Below are 25,497 nucleotides of genomic sequence, written 5' to 3'. Positions count from 1 at the left end.
GACAGAGTGTTGAGGTGTCTACACCAGGGTTACCCCACCTGTCTGGCATGGATTTCAAAGGGACCAGGCTAAGTCCAAGTCCTGGGCAGTTTTGGCAGAAGAGGTAACCTTTAGACTTGGTGCTCAAGCTGACAGAAGTGTGATCTTTGTGCTGCAGTGCCAGGGATGTGTTTCTTGAAGTGGATCCAAAAAAATGTAAAACAAGATGAATCTAAAGGTGCAGACATTTGATTTTATGATTTTATATAAAAGGCTTAGGATGAACCCAAATGATTCTAGATTCTGATGGTACCCTGACAGAGTTACATATCCTTCCTCAATGTCAAAGTTGGAAGATAACACTGAAAATGCCCCAAGATTTATTTGAGTAACATGTATAAATTAACGGGGTGGCAGGAGCATGGGTGGTTGGAGGGGTGTCGGGGGCGATCATTGTTTATCTGGAGGGAAATGAGGAAAAGTCCTTCGAATAGGGATTGGGCAGAGCTACAAATAATCAAGCTGAAGCTCTTGTTCTATATCAAAGTATGGGGATTGTTGATGAAAGGCGTTAGAAGCAGCTACTTGTTACTGGGGATTTAGAATTAGTTATCAAATCAATGAATTAAACATTTTGTTTTAACAGTAGTGTTTTATTGAAAATGTTCTTCCAAATCAAAAAAGCAAGATTTGAGTGTCGAATTCTTTCATGTGCTTAGGGTACATAATCAACAAGCAGACTCGTTGGCAAATAAGGCAAGCAGACTAGAACACAGTATCCCCAAATTAAAAATTGGGAGATTAACCTTTCCAATCTGCTAATCGTACGGTGTTAAGGTTAATGATCAAGTCAAGTGTGTCACACACTTGGTGCCATAATACTGTGAAGTGGATTTGAACCAAGCACAAAGGCTGGGATGTGCACACAATGTGGTCCATTCACACAACTTATAATCAATTCTGGAGTGAGTTAATCAGCCATCCCAGTTCATAATTTTGGATGCTGGTGGAATATGGATGCAAAGTATGAGGATCTGATGTTTGTGGTGCTCCCGTGGTTTATTTTTTTGCTGCAGCCAATTTTGCTTTGGTTCAGAGTTGACCCCGTTTCTTCTCAGCAATTGCATTTCTGGGTCTTAGTTGGCTCCTGGCCTTGGATTGGGTGAAATTGAACTCCTGAAGGGAAGTAGCCTCTCTTGAATAAGGGGAATTGGTGACCTATAGGTGTCTGGGAATGATGGTATAGAGACAACGAATAGCAGAGCTTCAAGCTGAGAGTGCTACTTAAAAACAAACAATCTCTGGTTTGGTCAACATCAACACCATGGCTTATCCCATGTTCATCTGGGGACAAAGAGGATGAAGTAGTGCAACAACAGCATGAGGATGTGGAGATGGAGCTTGTGGACCAGAACTCGACAATCAACATAACTCAACAATCAACAAAATGAAGTGGGAAGAAGCTTATGGATAGCCTTATGGATAGCTGGGCTTTATACAGTAATGTTACATGTTTTTTAAAGTCTGTTTGTTTCTAGAAGTCTTTGATCAGGGATATGCATGCAGTAGGTTTCAGGAATACGTTTTGGAAAAAGTTATTGTAGACTTAAAATGTCATATCCCAGTTTTGGACTCATTTAAGGCAATTTTGCTAAACATTTTTATTATATGTATTCACAGACTGTACAATACGACTGCAGCATTCTTATAATACAAGTATATCTGTTTTTGTTAAATAAAATATGTAAATTCACTGAGATCTATTCAATTGATTTTAAAACAGAAATGTCTTTGAAATGATTTATTTCTGAAGCAAAAATAGCTTAGATAGATCTTCCTAAATGAAAAACGGATGTTGTGGTGAGTGTAGACTTCAAATGGCGAAGAAACATGTGAAATGGGATTAAATACTTGGAATTTCCAATGAAATGCTAGAAATGAGAAGAAACATTTCTATTCTAATTTGTCTATGACATTCCAAATGACTTTGTGAAGACATTTTGTAGTTTCCTAAATGTGAAAATTGGGAAATGCCATTTCTTGTTCAACTGTTATATTTCTTCTTATTAAAAACAGATATGTAAAGAACCAAACAGGGGAAAACAATAATAACTAGAGTGTGTGTGCATATATATACATATCACAGGCAGTTGTGTGTGCAGTCCCTACAAAAATATTTATATAAAATTTCACTGATAATCTAGATGATGCCTACATTTCAACCATATCCATATCATTTACGTCCTAGCTGTCGCTATTAGAATCAGGTTAACATTTATGCAATATTTAAAAGGCTTAAATTGAGATCAAATAACATTAGTACAGGTTGAATCTTTCTCGTTAGTCAACACATGGTCGGCTGGCGTTGGTTGAATCAGCATCATGTCTGTTAAAATTTCAAAACATGGTAAGCAGACCTGTGAACTAAAACACTAGATAGCTTTAAAACTCAAAACGTATCAAAGTTGCTGGTTTATATGCTAGATCTACAAAAACATAGGTAACTAAAAATAAGAACAGCAGAAGCTAGAAGAAATCCGCAGCACATTTTCCCCCAGGAAAAAAGCTGTAATTTTTATTCATAAGTTTTATGATCCAAAATTACATTTTGCAGATACACCTGTAAGGTGCATTCCCAAAAAAGATTAGAGCCCTTCCGAGAGAAATGAGGGCAAAATATCATCTGTAGCATACCAGCAACATTCTGCTTGATTGAAGTTCCGAAAGTAAGTCAAAAGAAAACATAAACAGAGTTTTAAAAAAACTGGTGATGAGGAGAAACAGAGCCTCCATGAGTCTGGACTTCAAAAAACCTGTAGGTAAAACAGCTGATGCATGGCAGTGAAGCAGCAAGAAGCCAACCGATCCATCGATTGGAGAGACAGTCCTGTATGACAGAAATAAGGAGATAACCGTGCTCCAGCAATGTGTAATGATAAAAAAGTAGATAGCATCAAAAGTGTTGAGTGTGTTCAGAGTAGTGTTGCAAACATCCCGATTTTATCCCAATTTCGCAATTTTTTGTCCTAGCCGATGTTTGCCAATTTTTACCGATATTTTCACGATTTTTACTATTTTTGGTTTTTCGGACCCTTGCCGATGTTTGCAATATTGATTCAGAGTGTGCAGGCTGATCCTGAAGTGGCCTGTGAAAGCATTCTTGAGTGGAGGTGTCCTGGAAAAACTGAATATTCCATAGACCCCTTTCCATTGCCAAGCCGTATTTTGAAAGCCTATCGGCATCCCCATTCTGTTCTCTGTAACACGAGAAAAGAGTGAAACCCTCCTTGATTTTCCACAGGTCCTCCAGTATGGGGGCTAAGTATATATTCCTGCAAGCCTGAGTCTTGTTGACCAATGTTTTAAAACTCCGACTCCGACTCGGAAATGGCCAAGGGTCGACTCCGACTCGGTATTGACTTGGCCGGTTTGATTTCAATGACTCGGTCGTTGTAAAAAATACATTAAATATTTATTTTTTTATAAAAAACATAATTTTAAAGATTTTCATTCATGTTTCCAAACACAAAGCTTTAGAATATAGAGAGAAGACAACATATGATCAAAGTAGGCTCATGAATATATCCATTATATCAAAATGGCACCCAATGCACTGTCCAATACAAAGTTCATACTTAGCCACCAATGCTAGGATTCTTTTTTGCCTCCGCCTAAGGACAATCACTAGACTACAACAACAATAATACCAATTCTTTGCCCCTAATGAAGTCTCAAAACCCTTGATTTAATTTTGGTCAAGCTCCAGAACAATCAGAGGTAAATATGTATTTATTAGTCCATTGCCAAAACGTTTGCCTTTTTAAAAACATTGTATGGCTCAATGCATTGTTTCAGTTTTCTAATTCATGCCACTAGGATGACCATACTTCGGCCTTGTAATTTTCAAAACTTTCTCACAGTGATAGATTACTTTAGGGTTATAAATATGCAATAAACAACAACCCAATCATTGATATGTAGGAGGTGGAACAACTTTTGACAAATGTGCTTTAGGATTTTTGTCAAAGAGCCGAGCCGACCGAGTCATTACCGAGTCAGCCGAGTTGTTACCGAGTCAATGATTGGCTCGGTAACAACCAGGCCAGCCATTTCGTTTCGGCCACTGAGCCGACTCGGCCAGGTATTGACTCAGTTTGACTTGGCTGAGTCGGAGTCGACTCAGACTTTTTTTAAAACAATGTTGTTGACCGAATTGATGAATAACACTGATTCACCACAGACTTGGATTTCTGAGCATCCCTTTCTTTTGCAAAAGTCAGGAGAAATTTGCAAGCCAGTAATTCCACTAGGTTGTTTGAACTTGGGCTGAAACTCATTTTTACGTGTATGGAATTGGTATTTGTAAAGTGCAGTACAAATCCCCACCACTCCGATTTCCATCATCAAAGGAGTCACCATCAAAAAAAGCCTAAGGCTTAGAGCAATTTGGTGTTTCGTTGATAATACATTTGGGTGGACTTATGCCTTTTTCCTGTGGAATATGTGCTAGAATCATGAGTGCTTCAGCATTGATATGTTCAGGGACAGAGGGCTGTTCCTGGAAGATAGCCTTGTTTCAAGCCAGCTAGATCCCCCAATAGAATATTATGGGGAGGGCTCTGAAAGCACTTGTGGTTGAATCTGTGTGCCATTGTTTCCATACGGACTCCAGAGTGTCCCCAGCCCAAGCTCCGTTATGGCCCACAACGGATTTACAAATGTTCCATACTTTCTGGAAAAAAGAGCATGTCATTAAAACATGCCCAATGGATTCGTTATTGTTTTTGCAGAGAAAGCACCATCCTGGTCCAATGACAACGCATTTTTGTAGGACCTTCCATAGAGCCTGCCACGGCTAGGTGGGTTCTGCAAGAACTCTATCTGAGAACAGCACCAGATAACCATGTTTTGGAGTGTAGACGCCGAAAGGGGAGTTGCACCATACTAGTTTGTCCTCCCTCTTCGATAGCTTGATGTGACCAGTCACTAGAAGAGAGGGTAGTCAGGTAGGCATTCGTTGGCTCATGTAACTCATCCGCTAGCTCTGCTAATTTCCAACTTTGTCTCTAGATTGTAGTGTTGTCCGGGTTGCTGATATGGGTCAGTTTGGTGAACCCCTGTCTCTTAAGTGGATGATGGGCTGTTGGGGGACGATATGGGCCTCACCACTCCCAGGCCAGGGATCAACGCTAATTCGAACTCTGTCAACCTTGCTGATCTTCCAGGTTAGTCCATTTTCAATTATATCAAAATAATTGAGGACAAACCTCCAAATTGTAGAGATGTTCGTCTTGGGCTTGTCTACCCTTCATATCCATTCCACCAGAGTAGAAGGAAAGATATATTTATGAGTGACGACCAAAGTCCACGGGCTCTGGGTAAATAACAATCTCCACCCGCCCTTGTCTGCTAAGGCCTTTGAAATCGAAGAAATGTTTTTGAGACCCCAACCGCATAGTAGTTTTGGGACTGCGAGCTTTTTCCACTTGACCCAAGGTAGAGTTCCCTTTTCTTGATGCCTAGACCAATGTTGTAGGAAATGTCCCCCCCCGGATCTAGTGCCCGAAGCGCATCCCATATGGATTCGTCCAGGAAGCGTCCCCGGAAGCGCAACTCCAAAATTCTGAAACGCGGTTCCGCCTGTTTTGAACGCTTCCTGGAAATTTCGGAAGCATCCCTTCGAAGCGTGCTTCCGAATCTACGAAGCGCATTTCGTACGACGCTTCGGAGGGTGAATCCTACGGTTCCCTTACGATTCCGTACGCTTCCGGAAAAAGCGCTGCGTTGTTTAGAAAATCGATTTTTTTTTTTTTTTTTTTTAATTTTTTTCTTTTAGTTTTAGGTGAGTTTGCTTGTTGGGGGTGGGTCCACATTGGGTTAGGGTGAGGAATGAAGGCAAAAAAAATATAAAAAAATATAAATATAGCAAACACTCCCTCATGGTAATGTTAAATTCTTAAAGTAAAAGTGACATTCTCCTTTATTTTTCATTTAAAGTGACATTCTCCTAAATTTTTAACATTACCATGAAATGACTCAGGATGTTTGAGAGTGGTTCCAGCCTCATTGGACTTCATATGGAGAAAATAGAATTTCATATCCTATTCAAAATTCAGTAGACCTAACAGTTTTCAGGAATTCAGGATCAATGGGATTGTGGCATTTCATTAGATTATATCAAGTATGAAGGTATGCGATTAGCATTTAATCAAGAGCACCAAGCCCTATATGTACCCTAGTGTTGGTGGTGTTAATTGTTGAACTCCTTTGTCACGCGGCACGCCCTTAGCAAAAATTATCTTTCAATCAAGTCAAAATCATCGATCAAGCATGTTAAGCTTTTTCTATGATATTTTAAGTCTTGAATAAGGTAGTTTGATCAAAATTGGGCAATGTTGACTAATATCCCTAGACAATCGAGGTAGAGGCAAAGACTAGACAAGAGGAGAAGAATCTAGATTCTAGATGGTTGATGCTCGAATAATTAATTATTAATGTACAATGGATGCTATATCTATCTTGATTTATGCAAAAATATGCATGTTTTCATGTTTTCTACACCTAATTTGGTATTTGGGATGTTTGTTTTGAGTATAAATGCAAAAAAATAATATATATATATATATATATATAGAGCAGACGCTTCCGCAGACGCTTTGCTTCCTAGATTTTTGGAAAATGATGCTTTCGTGTCCCCGCTTCCAAAAAACGTCCTCGTTTCATCCCCGCTTCGTGCAACATTGGCCTAGACCAAAGGAATTTAAAGCATGTTCTCCTGATTTTTTCCAATATACTTTTTGGGACCCACATCAGCGACATCCAGTAAACTGGTATGGCTTCTAAGGCAGATTTTATCAGGACTAGACGACTTGCCCGCGAAAGCCACCTAAAACTCCAGCATTTCAGCCTCTTCTCTATTCTGGCCAAGAGCCAAAGCAAGTCCGCCTTGTTGTAGTTACCTGGCTTTATTTTGAATCCCAAATACTTAATGCCCTGCTGCAATGGAGATTCTTCAAAGGAGATATGATGGGAAAGAAGCCTTATCTCATCTTCCAGATTGTGATGGGAGAAAGAAGATTTCTTGTTATTTCTAATCATGCCAGTGGCTTTTGCTGAAGAGGGTGAATTTCTTCCAGACTGGCAACCTCTCTCATGGATGCATTGTAGAAAATCAAAATGTCATCCACAAACAAAAGGTGTCTCAGCAAGAGAGCCTAGGCAATAATGGTGCCTAGGAAGTCCCCTCTGTGCTTTGCCTCAACTAGTAGACGACTTAGGCCCTCTGCAACTAAAAGAAAAAGCAACGGGGATAGTGGACACCCCTGTCAGAGGCCTCTCTGAGCATGGAAAAACGGAGAGGCCACCCCATTTATCAAGACAACAAAGTAGAAATTGCTTGTGCTCTCTTTGAAATCAATTTGCTTGCCGATTACATGATAGACAAGCGACCCACCAACTTTTAATATTCTTGCGATCACGAATGCCACTGAAACTTGAAATCATGGTCCAGATACAATAATATAATCTGAAGGCATATATTTCCATGAAAGGATATATCCAATGCATATTTCCTATATTGGGAGGAGAACGTTTTGTACTGACCCAACTATGCCATTCTCATTACTGAATTATTGTGCACCTCCAACTCCCAGGTATGTTTACACCTTCACCAAAATTCCCTTGGACTTTAAAATGAGTTTAAGTTCGGTATCTTGTTATTAAGATTGTTACTCTATTGCTTCATTTGAATTGAGATGCAGTTCTTAGGTAGGTCACGAGATTTAGTGGTGTTCTATTGCTTTTCTGTCTTTTAATGCAGCTGTGTACATGATTGTTTTATAGAAACAGATGTGGGTTGCTAAAGCAATCGTTGTTAGGGCATTAAAAGTCCCAAAATTTCAAAAAAATTGGGCTAAGTATCATATCTAGCCAAAAAAATAGCCCTAAGATGTTAACCGGGTTGGCCAAAGCGGGGTATTGTCTTAGCTCTCACTAGGGTTTAAATATCACAAAAATGGCCTGCTTGCTCCCGCATAAGGGTGTTTTTATCCGCTGCTTATAGATTGTTAAGGAATTTTGTACCTTGGTGAAAGTAAATTTGGTTTCAGTTTTCAGTTGCCTTGTTTTCAGTAATTCATCTAAGTAGTTGGAAAGTTTCAAGAAAATTAACAGGCTGGATACAATCCCCATGAAAACAAGTACGGTATTATAAAAATAGGAGATTATCTGCTGCAGTTACCATGCCAGTGGCTGAAGGATCATTACTATTATTATTGGATATTGGGTTTAACCTATCAAGATACGCGTCTTGAGTTTCTAGAGTGTCTACGTATCCGTAATACATATGAATCAACTCCCATTACATTTTGTAAATGTATGCACCTATGTTGCATGGGTTCCCGCACCCTAGTACCGGATTCGTGTACGGGTTCTTCCCAGAAGAACCCAGAAGAACCGGGTTCTTACATGAAGAACCAGGTTCTTCAAAAAAAAATTTGGGTTCTTTTCCTTTAATGGGTTCTTGGGTTCTTCGGGTTGGGTTCTTTGGGTTCTTCATAAAAAAAATTATATTAAAAATTTAATTTTCAAATAATTTTTTTTATTGAAATTAAAAAAAAATTTTAAATTTTTTTTATTATTAAGTTTTAACTTATAACAAATGTAAAAAACTTTAAAAACCCTAAATCTTTAACTCTCTATGAACGCACACATCAAAATTTCTGATACGTGATTACTGATTTCATTTAACTTGAGTCTTTTTTCCATTTGGTTGAGGCTTGAGCCGTTCCTGTTTACCATTTCCGGCGGCAGTGGGCAGCTTCAGCAGCAGTGGGCAGCTTCAGCGGCAGTGGACAGAGCAGCTTCAACGGCAGTGGTATTTACTACTTTACGGTGCTCCTCAAGTTTTCGTTTTCAATTTTCTTACTGAGCTAGTTTATTTCAACAGCAGTGGTATTTAAACAACTCCATGACAGGAGACTGCTATGGTGAAAATATGGTTAGAGAACCGCCAAATCTAAAGGAAACCTATGACCTATAAAAGCTTCAATCATGAGATTTAACAAGGAAGATATTCCAAGAATCAACCTCTAACGAATGATTTTTTTCCATGAAAAAGTTTCACAAGACCCGCGTCTGAAAAATATAGGTGCATTATATTACACATTTGAACCTATGTTACCGGATCCGGCTCAGGCAAGTGGAGTATTGCCGGATCCACGGATTTGAACCGGATCCGGATCCGGATACTCCCAAATACGCTTAAAATACGTATATTTTAAAAAACGCGGGTTTTGGAAACGGAAAGCCGATTTTGGATACGGATCCGGACGGTGGCTGCCGGAAGCGGTGATAGGTGGCTGAAAAAGCAACGCAGATATTTTCTAGGTTTTAAGGTTAGATATTTTGTGGTCCCGATATTAAAACATTACTTTTAGTTTTGAACTTTTGTCGGACTCTGCGTAGCTCTGTCTGCTTTGACCATTCGTAGTTTTGTTTTGTCGCCATTCGTTCCGGGCTCAGTGCTCACCGCCGGCCCCTCCTGCACAAGACTTTTGCTTGCGGGCTTACCGCCGGCCCCACTGCACGCAGCACCATTCACTGCTGCTGGTTCCCGTGCACGCAGCACACATTGTGGGCACAGTCGGTCACGCCGAGGGTTTCAGGCTTCCGCGTTAACCAGGTAATCGTTTACGGTTTGGTTTTATCGTTTACGGTTTGGTCCGTAATGGTTTATGGTTTACGGTTTGGTTATATATATTTATTATTTAATATTTATTTGGTTTATGGTTTGGTTTAAGATTATGTTATATATATTATTTAATATTTATATATATATTAAACAGTTATATATATTATTTAATATTTAACAGTTATATATATTAAATAACGGTTATATTAATATATATAAACATGAGAAAGTAAATAATTATAAACCGGTATAATTGTAAATAATTATATTTATAACAGTTATATATATTATTTAATATTTAACAGTTATATATATTATTTAATATTTATATATATATATGTTATATAATATAATTATATATGTTATAACTTATAACTTATATAACATAATAAATTATAATAACAGTTAATAGTTATATTAATATTTAATATATGTTATTCAAATTTTTAAAATGTATTTAAAATTTAAATTTTTTTTTTAATGTATTTAATTTTACAATTTAATTTTTAATTGCTTATGGATAATCATAATATTAAATTTTAATATATTATAACTTGACTTTTAAATGCAGTGGCAACTTGCAAGTAACCAATAGAGTATTTGATTTTTTAGCTTTAAAAGGTATATTTATATATATATATATATATATATATATATATATATATATATTGTACGTGACGTATCCTTGCCGTATCCGGATCTTAGATTTTCAAAAAACTAGCGGATCCGGATCCGGATCCGTATCCGTATCCGAATCCTGGTAACTTAGATTTGAACAGTGAGCACCCACAGGGGCTCAAGTACATTAAGCAGAATTACAATAACGTGACAACTCATACAGTGCTTTTAAAGGCTTGTCGGAATGAATGTCACAATTTCTTGCTGTTTCGGACTGTCTGCAACATGATCCACAACTGTCAGTCCACTTTTATACACTCAATTTGCCTCCTACAGCTGCGGCATAGTACCTCCTCCTCCTTGTTGTCAAACGCTGAGCTGTAGGGCTCGATTCATGCCACTGTTTACACAAAACAGCTCACTGTTCACTAAGGAACAGACCTCGGCCTCCCTATGCAGACTCCTGTACCCAACCGAAGCCCTAAACAGAGATGACAATGCCACAAACTAACCTCTACTCAGCCCAGAGTTGTTAAATTTTTATACTATATATATTTTGAAAAATTGAATCATTACATATAAATTCTGTGGTTTTTTTTTAGGCTTGTGGCTACATTAAAGTATAAATTATGGCTGCTGGCAGCATATATTTCACTGCTGTCCCACCAAACACACAAGGCAGCCCAATAAAATAAAGTTTAAAATGTTGAGTCTTTGAGAACTCAACATTTTAAAGTTGAAAAATATACAAATTCAAATTTCATATATATTATTAATTATAATTTATAAATTTATAATTTATAAAATATAATTATTAAAATTTAATATTATTATATTACCCGACGAACCCACGCACCCTGTTTCCAAAAATGCCGTCTCCGTCCCCGAACCCACGTTTCCTGGCAACATAGGTATGCACTGGGAGGTTTTTGAACCTGTAGCCCTTAATATTCCAGTGCATATACGCCCAGTCTCCATCACTACGCCAAAGCAAGCAGATCAAAAGTGCCATAAATACAAACAAGCAAAGAATGCCACAAGCCAATGAATGATGCGGTTCGGTTGTAATATGGTAGACTGCAGATTATTGAGGTAAAAGAACAACTATGCTTCTGGTGTCCACAGTGGCTAAGAACTGATGGATAGGAGATTTAGCAATATTTAACAGAATGCAACCTGCTTTTAGGGAATCAATCAATGAAGACACGAACATATTGGTTGTTTTGAGATTCCTGTGGATTGAGATGCGATGCTTTGGTTTTCCAAAGTAGACTCCACAATAGACATTTTGATAGGTTGACCTTTCTTTTAAACTTTTAACATAAAGATCATGTCATAAAATGCTGAATTTTCAAAGGAGCATTAATTCACTGATGAGCTGACAGAGTGTTGAGGTGTCCACACCAGGGTTACCCCACCTGTCTGGATGGATTTCAAAGGACCAGGCTAAGTGCAAGTCCTGGGCAGTTTTGGCAGAACAGTTAACCTTTAGACTTGGTGCTCAAGCTGACAGAAGTGTGATCTTTGTGGTGCAGTGCCAGGGATGTGTTTCTTGAAGTGGATCTAAAAAATGTAAAACAAGACGAATCTAAAGGTGCAGACATTTGATTTTATGATTTTATATAAAAGGCTTAGGATGAACCCAAATGATTCTAGATTCTGATGGTACCCTGACAGAGTTACATATCCTTCCTCTATGTCAAAGTTGGAAGATAACACAAAATGCCCCAAGATTTATTTGAGTAACATGTATAAATTCACAGGGTGGCAGGAGCACAGGTGGTAGACGGGGTGGTGGGGGCGATCATTGTTTATCTTGAGGGAAATGAGGAAAAGTCCTTTGAATAGGGATTGGGCAGAGCCACAAATAACCAAGCTGAAGCTCTTGTTCTATATCAAAGTATGGGTATTGTTGATGAAAGGCGTTACAAGCAGCTACTTGTTATTGGGGATTCAGAACTAGTTATCAAATCAATGAATAAAACATTTTGTTTGAAAAGTATTGTTTTATTGAAAATGTTCTTCCAAATCAAAAAAGAAGTGGCAAGATTTGAGTGTCGAATTCTTTCATGTGCTTAGGGTACATAATCAACAAGCAGACTCATTGGCAAATAAGGCAAGCAGACCAGAACACAGTATCCCCAAATTAAAAATTGGGAGACTTTCCAATCCACTAATCATATGGTGTTAAGGTTAATGATCAAGTCAAGTGTGTCACACACTTGGTGTCATAATACTGTGAAGTGAATTTTAACCAAGCGCAAAGGCTGGAATGTGCACACAATGTGGTCCATTCACACATCTTAAAATCAATTTTGTAGTGAGTTAATCAGCCATCCTAGTTCATAATTTTGGATGCTGGTGGAGTATGGATGCAACGTATGGGGATCTGATGTTTGTGGTGCTCCCATGGTTTATTTTGTTGCTGCAGCCAATTTTCCTTTGGGGTTCAGAGTTGCCCCTGTTTCTTCTCAGCAATTGCATTTCTGGGTCTTAGTTGGTTCCTGGCCTTGGATTAGGTGAAATTGAACTCCTGGAGGGAAATAGCCTCTCTGGAGTAAGGGGAATTGGTGGCCTACAGGTGTCTGGGGATGATGGTGAAGAGACAACAAATAACAGAGCTTCAAGCTGAGAGTGTTGCTTAAAAACAAACAATCTATGGTTGGTCAACATCAACACCATGGCTTATCCCATGGTCATCTGGTGACAAAGAGGGTGAAGTAGTGCAACAACAGCGTGAGGATGTGGAGATGGAGCTTGTGGATCAGAACTCGACAATCAACAGAACTCAACAATCAACAGAACTCAACAATCAACAAAATGAAGTGGGAAGAAGCTTATGGATAGCTGGGCTTTATACAGTACTGTTACATGTTTTTTAAAGTCTGTTTGTTTCAAGAAGTCTTTGATCAGGGATATGCATGCAGTAGGTTTCAGGAATACATTTCAGAAAAAGTTATTGTAGACTTAAAATGTCAGATCCTAGTTTTGGACTCACTTAAGGCAATTTTGCTGAACATTTTAATTATATATATTCACAGACTGTACAATACGACTGCAGCATTCTTATAATACAAGTATATCTGTTTTTGTTAAATAAAATATGTAAATTCACTGAGATCTATTCAATTGAATTTAAAACAGAAATGTCTTTGAAATGATTTATTTCTGAAGCAAAAATAGCTTAGATAGATCTTCATAAATGAAAAACGGATGTTGTGGTGAGTGTAGACTTCAAATGGCGAAGAAACATGTGAAATGGGATTAAATACTGGGAAATTCCAATGAAATGCTAGAGATGAGAAGAAACATTTCTATTCTAATTTCTCTATGACATTCCAAATGACTTTGTGCAGACATTTTGTTGTTTCCTAAATGTGAAAATTGGGAAACTCCATTTCTTGTTCAACTATTATATTTTTTCTTATTTAAAACAGATTTGTAAAGAACCAAACACGGGAAAACAATAATAACTAGAGTGTGTGTGTATCTTGCCACTGGTGCAAAGGTTTCCTCATAGTCTATGCCTTCTTTCTACGCATACCCCTTGGCCACAAACCTAGCCTTATACTTCGCGCTGTCATGTGCAACATGCTTGATCTTGTAGATCTGTCGAGATCCAACTATAGACTTGTTCATTGGTCCAGGGTCCAGGCACGACCTCTCATACATCATTGGTCATGATGGAGTTGTACTCCTCCACCATGGCATCTTGCCACACCTGATGTTGTGCAGTCTCCTGATAATTGGAAGGCTATCTGTCAACGACCTCTGTCACCAATGCCTTGTACTTGTCTGGCTATCTGTGCTCTTTGGTGCTTGCTCTAGGAGCTCCTACGAACTCCTGTGCATCCTTTAATGTCTGAAACACCTCTCTACGACTACCTCTCATGGAAATGGTCATACGTTTGAATGACTTACTTAACGCAGTTGAATCCCAAAAATGATACCTCTCTAGTCCTTTTGTTGGTGGTGGTTGGAGCTTCATTCTCCTTGTCCTGCCCTTGTTGCTCTGTCTGCTGTGAACTCACAGGACCTCCTTCACTTGAGCTAGTGCTTGTGCTGGTAACTGTACTAGTACTCTGTTGACCCCGCAATTGCTGCTCAACCCTTGGAGCTTCTACTGGCCCACTCTAATCATATGTTGGCAACTTACGGGATCTCCTGAAGGCTTTATCCTCTTGGAACTTTATGTCTCATCTCACAATGATCCTCCTGCTACCAAGAATATAGATCCTGTATGCCTTAGACGTTTTGTTGTAGCCAACGAAATAACCCTTCTCTCCAGTTTGATCCAATTTGGTGTGTTTATCATTCAATGTGTGACAATAAGCAATACTGCCAAAGATTTTGAAGTGCTCGACCTCTGGCTTCTTCCCTGTGAAGACCTCTTTTGGTGTTATCTTCCCCAATGCTTTGTGAGGAACCCTATTTTGATGTACACTGTTGTGCTACATTCCTTCACCCATAAAAATATAGGCATATCCTGGTCATATAACATTGCCCTCGCTCCTCCAACAATCATCTTCTTCTTCCACTTTGCAACCCTATTTTGTTGTGGGTTGTATGGAGTTGTCCACTCCTTCCTGACGCCCTCCTTTGCACAAAACCCCGTGAAGGCTTTAACTATGTACTCACCTCCATTATCCATATGAAGCACCTTGATCTTTTTACTTGTCATGTTCTCCACAAGAGCCTTGAATTCTTGGAAGCGAGTGAAGACCTCATCCTTCATATTCAAAAAATAGATCCAGGTTTTCCTGGAGAAGTCATCGATGAAGGTTACGAAATACTCATAACCCTTGAGAGATCTAGTAGACAACATGCCCCAAAATTCTGAGTGTATCAACTGAAGCACATCACTGGCTCTACTGTCACAACTTGAGGATCTTGTTTTTGTGAATTTCCCAAGTACGCACCCTCTGCACACATCGTCATGTTCCGTGCTCAATTCTGGAACTCCTGTCACACTTTCCCTGAGCAATTTCAGTGCTCCATGATGTAAGAGTCCCATTCTCCTATGCCACAAATCTCCCAAGTCTTTACCACTGGTGCTACTGCTACTAATCAATGCCTTTGGAGAATCGAACTGCAACTTGTACAACTTGTTGCTTTGAACCCCAATCTGTTTGACCTTCTTCCAACTCTGGTGTTTGATGTACACCTTCTGCCCCACGAAATAGATATCGTACCCCTTATCCTGTAGTGCAGAAACTGAAATTGGGTTCATGCCCAAACCTGTCACATGCAACACATCTATAACACTGTTGCTCTTGTCTGAGTCCCTCTGAATGTTGATGGTATCCCTCCCAACTGGAGTACACTTCATCTTGTTTCCCATTTGTATCTGGAAGTCTTTGTAATTGGATAAACAATCTCTAACCCCCGCCATATGTGTTGACTCTCCACTGTCAATATACTAGACTCCTGTGGATGTGGAGCTAGAGAGGCAAGCTATGAGAGCGAATTTGTCTTCCAACCTAGAAGACAAATGCTCAATGTCTGCTGAAGTTGTCGTCTACTTCCCCTTCCTTTCCTTCTTTCGGTTCAGGACATTGGTTGACATAGTGTCCATGTTGACTGCAACAGAAACACTTGACCTTACTTTAGGTTTTTCTTCTTCTTATCTCCTTTTGAGCCGTGTCCCTTACTGGAACCCTTCTTTGCCTTTCCTTTTCTTGCTAGGGCTACATTTATGCTCCTTCTCCACCTTTGGTGCTTTGCCACTACTACTGGTGCCATTAACCAAGCTGAGCCTAAGCTCCTTCTAAGTGAAGTCACTCCATAGGTGATCCCAACCTGGAAGTGCATCTTGCCCAAAAATCACTTGGACGAACATGCTCCATTCCTCGGAAAACCCATTTAGTGCTATTCGCACTAGCTCGTTGTCACTTGGCTTGTCTCATAGTGCAACCAATTCATCTTTGGAAAGTCGAACTCTGGTGAGATAGGATACAACATCCTCACCCTTATACATCTTGATGGTCCTCAACTTCTCTCGAAGAATCACTTTCCTGTTCTTTATAGGATTCTGGTACAAATTAAAAGTTGTACCCCACATCTTCTTCGCTATGTCTAACTCTGTGATATGCGGAACAATATGGTCCTTGACTCCATTAAGGATAATCCTCTTAGCTTTGGCATTCTCCTTTTTGTAGGTGGCCAACTGCGTTGGATCTATCACCGCGACTATAACATTCTCCACATACTCCTTCAGTCCATACTTATCTAATAAGAATGACATCTCGACTTTCCAAATGCCAAAATTGGAGGCTCCATCCAATCCGTCCTAATCCCTCAAACTTGCTGCGACCATCTCTAGAAATTTGGAAATATAGCGAAACCCAAATAAATCTGGAGAGCAATAAACTGGGTTATAAACCCTCGACTTTTCTTCTTGTGCCCTGCACTGGATAACTCCTGCAAACCCTCTGCGTTGATCTTCTCTCATTCCGTGTGAAATCTCCTTAATTGCAACAACTGGAATTTAATCTTCTATCTGTTGGAGATTATTTGTCTTCAGAAATTTAATTACGACAAATAATGATTAATTCACGATTGCAATCTTCACAAATAAATACAGGAATTGAGAAATAAAGCACACACAAAATAATTGACACCAGTATTTTTGGACAAATTGTCCCTGGAAAAACTCCAATGTGGGGAAAACCAGTTCTGTAGATGAGGGTTTATATTATTAATAAACCTTCAACAAAATTGAGAAATACAATCAACTTGCCTCTCATTGGCAAAGCTCCAACATGCAATATCTGCGCTAGTAAAATCAATATGGAAACCCAAGTTTCCTTCTGCAAAATTAACTCAACCTCCGTAGTGCAATTCGCACTCCCTGCCTACTACACACACTGGCTGAACTGGAAATGCACGTGGCCCTCTCTGGAACTCGCACTGCCTCTGAAGATCAGTGCTAGCAATGATCTCTGCCTTCCTGCAAATCTACTAAGTAACTTGCACCTCCTTAGACACCTGTCTCCACCAACTAGAAATCCATCCTGATACCTAGCTTTGCGCATTGGCCAATTTGCATTGCCTGGTATGACCTCGTTGCAGAATAATTCAGCCTCCCTTTCTCTCTTGGAACGTTGGAATCTCTGTGGAGAATTTCTTTGGAAATTCTCTTCCCATTCTCTTTGCTGAAATCTTGCTGCTGGTGTTTGCCTCCACGTCCTTGCTATCACTGCAATTCGCTATATCTGAGTGATCTCCAAAGCCCCATCGACTTGCTCTTATAATCTCTCGTTGAGCTATCAACGACCACAATCTCATCTCAATCAATGGCTAAGATCATCTTGACCCCATCAAGTGATTTTCCCTAAAGTCTCTACAGCGAAATCGATTTATTTCAATTAATTTGATTTAATTAACCAGTTTTCCTAAGTTAAGAAAATATTTAATAATTAACTAATTAATCTAATTAAGACATTTCTTGTGAAACCTTTTTTGGGTATTGGAGAAAATGTGTTCCTTAGCCTCATAGACACCATAGAGACTAGAACACCTATCCACTGCTACCGAAAACTAATAGTCACTACATCCCACAAATTTGGTTGAACATTCTCCCTTAAAGGGATTGTCCAATACTTGAAAATGTGTCTTCTTGGTGAGAGCTAACAGTCAGAGAAACCCCCCTTCCACGTGATAGTGTCACTCAATGGATCCCTGCAACAATTTTGTGTTGATTAATCTTGTACCTGCAAGTTAGTCTATTAAGTAGAGGTTAAAGGCTAAAACTAAGAAAAGAGAGCATGGTAAAATCAATCCAATAGACATAAGAGAGTATTTTGCCAATTGGTTTCTTTATTGCATAGCATAAATGATCTCACAGTCAACAACCACTAATGGGAGGAGGAGCTAGCAATTTATAAGTTTCATTGCTAATGGCTAGATTTCCTCTTCTATTAAAATAATAATATTTGACTTGTCATCCACAGTTAATTTTGAGACTAAGTCTCCTCAAGAGAAAAATAATATTCAAATACATTGAGTTTGTCCACATAACGGGTCAAATGGCCTCATCACCACCAAAGTAGTCCAACATTCCACAAGGAAAATGTCCAAAAGTCAAAACCATGAAGAATAGTGTTGATTTATCTTGGGAAAAAGAGAGATCATCCTTGGGGATTCGTGCCATTAGTTGAAGACTAATTACTTGATTTTTAACTACTACTTTTCTTATCCTTATCTTAATCTTCTTGGATGTAGTAACCTCCAAGAACTATATTGATCTTTCCAATGGCCATTTTTAATTGACTTGACTTTTCCATGCATTAATGAGTGCATTTTCGACCACCTCAAGATCTCTAATGTCCTTGGGAATTTAAAAAAACTAACATAGGGGTTTTGTTCCTCTTTTTTGTAGACCAAATTTGACATTATTATATGTGAAGTTTTGACAAAATCTGCCCTTGTGATGCCATGTGGAAAAATTGCCCTACCACATCCTCATGGCCAAGTGGATGATCTCCAATGCCCCCAAGGATAAATTTTTTCTGAGACAGGTTTTGTTCATCTTGGCAAGTATACTTCTTTTGATCTAATGCATGTGAAAATTTGCCCTATGCTCCCCCTTTTCCACCTCGGAAAACCTACAACACTGTTGTTTGACCAACTTAGACCAGCCATATCTTGAGAATGCCTTCACCAAATTGAAAAAATTCATGTGGCATGTCATCCTCTCACTGAGCTCTACAATTTGGGACCTTGTTGACTTTTTGACTTATGGGACCTCTTTGCCTTGGGATGTGTGAAGATGCCATTGATTGTGAGACTGCTATATATGAGAAACATTTGAGGGATATGGCACAAAAGCCAAGGCCACGTACAATCTTGATAGACATGTAGCCATGCAGAAAGACGAGTGCACTTGATGTGGGTTGGATTGGCCCCTACATTGGTGATCACCCCTACACTGCAAGGCTCCCACAAAACCATGAGTCCACATATAAGCTTACCTTAGGCCCTCCAATCCTATTAGGGACGAAAGAAACTTGCTACAAACTCAAAGGGACAAGGCATGGTCTGATGAAAACAACACTGATTGAACCCGACTTAGGGTCTAGGATGCCTACAAGGCCTGACATGGTTGTTAGATGGCTTTTGACTTGTGACCTTGGGCTTACAATGGTGCTTAAGAATGTTGCAATGAATCTATAGGTACCCTTGCTGAAAGAGGGGTAACAGGGCCCTAAAGATGCCACACTCAAACAATACTTTGAGGGCATGTCCTACAATGAAGCATTAGAATAGCAACAACGATTTCATAGAAGCAAACTAATACATTCATAAGCAAAATAGTAAAGGGAAGAAGAGGGAATTTTTTGCACAAACCCCTTCTAGATGTGGTAATCTCCAAAAGCTATCCATTAGATATTCAATAGATCTCCAAGAGGAGATTCACCCCGCAAATCGAACCATGCAAATGGAGGAGAGAGCTAGGCCTTTTATAGGTTCTTAGCTCCACCTCCTTTTACAATAAAATATGAAATTCTTTTCTAAATCCAATAATCTCAACAAGGAATACAGTGAAATATTACAATTCAAGCCTCCTCAACAACTCCCATTGCTAAAGATAGTGATAGTTTGTTGAGATCCCCTTTCTTCTCCAAGAAAATAAAATAAAATATATCCTTATCTCCAAGGAAAACAAATATAAAAATGCTCTCATACATAACCAACTCACGAGACAAGTCAAAAATACTAAATAATGAGTGGTCACATCACATGTGGCTCCTCCATAAATGTTGAGCATGTCAATGAGCTCCAACATTCTCGTCAGTCCTGTCCAAGAGAGGTCACTCCACTAATAGACCCTTCAAAAATGTGCAAGTAACCATCTCAAAATAGCACGTGAGACCTAAAGGAATTGACATAGCAATATCTCATAACCACCTCACATGACAAATCAGCAATGCATAAAAAATAGTAAGGTAGCCATGTCACATGCGTATTGTCCCAAGGTGGATGCTTCCATTTACTAATGATTTTTGACTTTGAGATGTATGCTGGCTGTTATGTATCACTTTTTGGATCAAAAGCTCTACTTAAATTCTGCCTTGACAATCTCAAAAGATTGCTTCCATGCTGGTATATTTTTACTTAAACTCTCAGTTTTCTTGAAAAGTGAATCTCATGTGGTAATATGCTAATATGGTCCAATAGGTTGTTCTCAAAACGTTTGTCCCTCAATATCTGTGCCCTCAAACCTATTCTAAGCTGAACGCTTCTCACCCAATGTCCAATCGACTGCTTATAAAATGGATCTAGATGATTTCTGTATGGTGTTTGTCATCACTTGGGCAGGATGTTCTTCATACAGGACAAACAAGTGTTAGATCTGAGTGCATCAAAGGCTGATAATGAACTGTGAAAGAATTTAAACTATCTTCTTGGCTGCTGGAAGTGAATTTCTGAAGATGGTGCCTTTAATGTCTGGCTGAGGTGACTCATTTGCTGGCTGGAAATAAGATACAGGAAATAAATGAGGGCTTGAAGTCACATAACAATACAGGGTTGAGAACAGACCCCAAAACAGATGGTGAGATATTTTCTGAATAGAGAAAGACATCATGTTAATGACTGGCACGATACTGATTTTTGGATTGCATGTACAGATCTGGATGGTCCACTCGTCTACTTCTAAATCTCCTCATACAATTCGTTGAGGCCTGATTCTAGCACTTGACATACCTTCTGCAATATATGTGAACTTTCTTTTAGACATGCGTTGGGCTTAGGGTACTGTTTTTACTTCAAACTGGATACTCAGGCCAAGTTTGGGATTGCAGCAATCATTTACAAGCATCTAAAAGAAAGTCTTCATACCTGATTTGGGCTCAGCATATTCACTTGATCATTAAGTGCAAATTACAATTTGGAATGAGAATGCAAAGTGATACAACCAAGCCCCCAAATATATGAAAGATGGGATGACGAGGAAGGGAAGCGCCCTATCTCTTCAAATGGTCACTAGGAAACTGTCAAATTACCATCAAGATGCTTCTATCTTCAAAGGCGCTCATATACCAAGCCAAGCATCATGTCATACAAGAGCTAGTCCACTATAGAAAAATATCCAAAAGACAGTGAGCAATTATACCAAGAGGGTGATCCATCATCGAACTCTAAAACATCATCATCCAGTAAGGAGACGTGAGTCTCCTCCACCAATACACCAACCCAATCAAAAAGTAGCATCATCTCCAAGCATAGGATTGTAAGAAAAGAAAGCAACTCCATTAAGATATACACGCCAACCCATCAAAATTCATATTACTAGGCTGCAAACCCATCCATCATGAAGCATGGTCTTCAAAATTTCTAGGAAATGGACTTCATCTCTGACAATGGTTCCAAAGTGCTACCTCTTCAACTCACGTCTGAGTGGAAAAAGTCCCAATCCACGGATGCAACCCAAAGGCATGAGGTTCCACTTGTGACATTGCTAACAATTAAGTGTGCAAGATTCCTGTAACTGACCACTACTGTTAGTCCACTTATCGATGTATGCAGAAAAACTTTTCCTGACAAAATAGGTATTTCCCTAGGTGAGGTGTAGGGAAAGTGCTTGATTATTGACATGCTTTGATTCATTAATTTCCATAATGTTTTATTCACGTGTTTTCTGCGTGATTTCCAAACTACATGTGTAATTGGATGATCCGTTCTGGATGTTGATGCCTACTGTCGATGTCATAGCGTATGCTCTCATGCTCTTGCACTCTTCCTATTCTAGAAGAAGGGCCTGGATAGGAGAGGATATTTTAAGTAAACAGCTTTGCCATAAATTACAGCTTTTTCTGTACCAAGTTTGCCTGGTGGAGGGGACATTGTCTCTTCTAACTATTAGGAAAATACTATTTAAATCTACACTTGTCAATGGGACTATAAGATGTTGTTCTGTGTCTTTATGCTTGCGTGATGCAATTTTTGTGAAACATGATAACATGAGACCTGAATTCATCCCAATATAAATAATGTAGAAGGCATGACGAGTTCAGTTGGATGAAATGATTAATTATGGGAGACTTTTATAAGTTGTAAGACTTTACAAGATTTCATTTAAGGCTTTGTCTCTTCATTTGCAGGGAGGTTCACTTCTGGTATCTTGTCCCAGAAGAGGTTCAAGGCAAAATGATCTTTAATGCATATAAAGATTTGATTTCTCCAGAAGAGCACATGCATGTTTTTGAAATGAAGGAGAAGCAGCTTCAGAAACAAGCCCTACTTGCTCGTGTCTTGGTGCGCACTAGCCTTGCAAGATGTAGGATTTGATGGATTTACCATTTTGCTTCTTTTCACTTCTCGTTGCTTGTCTAGTAATTGCCTTGATTCCATGGATTTCTTAAATTATGTTTGTATATCTTTTTCCTGAGTGAAAGATAGTCTATAAGTTGGAAAATTTGGAGTTACATTTGCATGGGTGTTTGTGTGGCTCTGCAATCACCAGTCTTAAAAAATGTAGGACTTGATGGATTTACCATTTACTTCTTTTCTCTTCTCATTGCTTCTCTAGTAAGTATGTTGGCTCCTTATATTTTTAATTTGTGTTTGAATATCGATTTCCTTGGGTGAAAGGTAGTCTTGTAAGTTGGAAATTAGAGTTACCTCTACATAGCTGTCTGAGTGGCTCTGCAATCACTAGCCTTGCAAGATGTAGGACTTGGTGGATTTACAATTTATTTCTCATCACTTCTCATTGCTTCTTTGGCGATCATGTCTAGTGATCCTGTTGACTCCCTTGATTTTGTAATTCATGTTTGTATACCAATTTCCTTGGGTTGAAGATAGTCCTATTATTTGGCAAATCAGAGTTACATCTACATAGTGTCTGATATGCTCTGCAATAATTTGTCAAGTCAGAGCTGGCTATCCGATCTCATCAAATTGCTCACAGAACACAATCCATTATTTACAGTTGTGACTCATAATGGTACAGTAATAAATAGGGTTGACCAAATGATGTACTTTTGGTTGATGTAAAGCATTTGGACCAGCCAAATTACTTTCAAATGATCATCAAGCAACTCCATTCCTTCATCTCTGGCTGCTGCCCTCAAACACATTGTCCCAATATGCTCATATTATGGCCTAGTGTCTTTCACGGTGAGAAGGTCCTTTGCTTACAATGTTTGATTTTTTTAATCTCGCAACACGTTTTACTCCAACATTTGGAATTGATATATTGTGGATGTACACATTATGGTCTCTTAACTGTGAAATACCTCCATATTTTATCAAGCTGATGGAATAACATGGGCTGTTATGCATATTCTGCCAATTGAATAAGTTTGAAAGCTAAAATACTTGCGTGGAGACCACTATTTTCTTTGATTTATGCAAGGTTATCAACTTTCCAAATTTTCTTTTTGAACTATCCTTTGATCTTGCATTGTGATACTCATATGATGGTTCACTTAAGTTGATTGATGCTCTCCACATCATGGAAACACAAATAAGTTAGAAGTTTTGAACAAAGAATGTTAGATCTAACAACTTTGATATAAGGACCATATCATTTGGCCTTTAGCTTGTGATGTTGCTGCTTAAATTTCTTTTTATCCAAATGTGAAGATACCTTGTCACTGACTTGGAAGTCATGTGGAGCCCGACCCTTTATTTTGAGCGTGTGTTTGTGATAAGGATATCCCTGGATGGACTTTGGCTATGTGCTTTACAAAAGAAGCAGCTTTGCCATGTTCCTTTATGATGATGTGGCTGGAGTAGACAAGGCAATTGAAGCCTCATTTGGTGCAAGAGGCTAAAAGAGATGCCATATTTCAAAAGGAGAGTAACCTATCAAAGTTTGAGTTACTTAATTGTAGCTCATGCTGATATTTATCCCACTACATTATTGACTGCTGATATATGCAGAGTGCATGTACAAGGAGACCACCTCAGTTTAACCATTGGTTTGTTGATGAAATGAAATAGAATACTACAGTTTACAACCAAGCATCTAACACAAGGAGAGCGAAAAATGGCTAAAAACTGTCTTGATTGTAAAAATAGTGAGTGGAAGGTGAAAGTGTGTTTGGATATGCCAAAGGGATAAATTTGCTGTTCTGTGTGATTCCATTGTCTTGCTGCAGGGAATGAAGATAGCCATTTTTGAAAATTTGCAAACTGCCGCAAAGATGCTGAGTGGTGGGTGAATCACAATTAAGTTCCTAGATATAGACTCCTGTGTTTGAGAGGGGACTGGCAATGGTTGATATAACACTGCTTTCCTGTTAGTGGGTTTGGATTTATGCGAATACAGTTCTGAAGTTTATTCCATTGGATAGCCAGTAAAATAGTGCTGTAGAATCCGAAGTGTTTTATCAACATCAAAATGTCTCCCATATGAAAAGAAGTGAGCCTCTTTCAGAAGAAACTCACAAGTTGTGCCAGTGGAAGTGAAAAGTTGATCAAGATTAAGTAGTAAAGAATCCTTGAAATTATAATCCAAAAATGGAATTTGATTCAGTACTGTAGCCTGCTATAAGTTTGCAATGATGGGAGCAAAGTGAGTGTCAAAAGAGTAAATATTGTGCCAATCTTACTAAGTAGTGAACTTGACATAGATACTCGATGGGAAGGGTGGCTAAGAAAATAAATTATGTGGTTAGTGCCCCCCTTCCCATACTGACTCACTAAACGGAATTGCTACAGGTAGGATGCCCACTTCATATGGCAATGCTCCTGAATCTTGGACTGTGATGAGTGTTCAAAATTACTTCCTTATCTATAATATAGTGTTGCCATTGCTTGAGTGCTTGAGCTAGGACGTATTACTCTTCATTGTGCATTCTACAGTTAAGCTTTGTTGCAAAAGAGCTTTAGAATGACATGCTACTGAATATCCTGTCCGTTTAAAAATAACTTGCGTGGCAATTGCAAAGCATCTGTCTTAACTTCAAAGGGTTGTCGTTGATCAAGTTGTAGAAGCATTGGTGCAGAGCATAAAGTATCTTAGATCTACGGAAATGCATTTAAGTTCTGACACCCAGGCAAAATGCTTAGTGGTCTATAGCAATGGATGAAGTTGCTGTGCTATATGAGAATAATTACAAATGAATTTTCTGTAGTAGCTCAATTTTCCTTAAATGCTCATCAACTGAACTCAAGTGAGAGTAGGGTAGTCTTGATTCTTGAAGAACTTTGATCTTCTCCCAATCAGTATGTACTCATTGTGCATCAATAATGAAACC

At 38.8% G+C, this 25,497-nt stretch overlaps 1 protein-coding gene across 11 annotated transcripts in view; it reads left to right on the top strand.

Annotated features, from left to right (window-relative positions):
* The window catches only part of LOC149193765 (phosphopantetheinyl transferase-like), a 99,418-nt gene that overhangs the window by 8,601 nt on the left and 65,320 nt on the right, over positions 1-25,497 (top strand). For 7 of the 11 annotated variants that reach the window (XM_089404935.1, XM_089404929.1, XM_089404934.1 and 4 more), the window contains exons 1-2: positions 7,494-7,631; positions 22,393-22,568. In XM_089404935.1, coding sequence (XP_089261061.1) covers positions 7,540-7,631; positions 22,393-22,568 — 268 coding nt within the window. In that variant the 5' untranslated portion in view covers positions 7,494-7,539. Of the gene's footprint in view, positions 1-7,493; positions 7,632-22,392; positions 22,569-25,497 lie in introns of those variants that run through there. The other 4 variants (XM_089404937.1, XM_089404936.1, XM_089404932.1 and 1 more) reach the window with 3 other exon arrangements.

This window comes from Pinus tabuliformis, chromosome 2_2 (assembly GCF_031772625.1).
Source record: "Pinus tabuliformis cultivar Carrire ecotype Pingquan chromosome 2_2, CPIR1, whole genome shotgun sequence".
NCBI lineage: Eukaryota > Viridiplantae > Streptophyta > Pinopsida > Pinales > Pinaceae > Pinus > Pinus tabuliformis.
The sequence above is the reverse complement of the archived record's forward strand: the minus strand, read 5'-3'. Positions and strand labels throughout refer to the sequence as shown.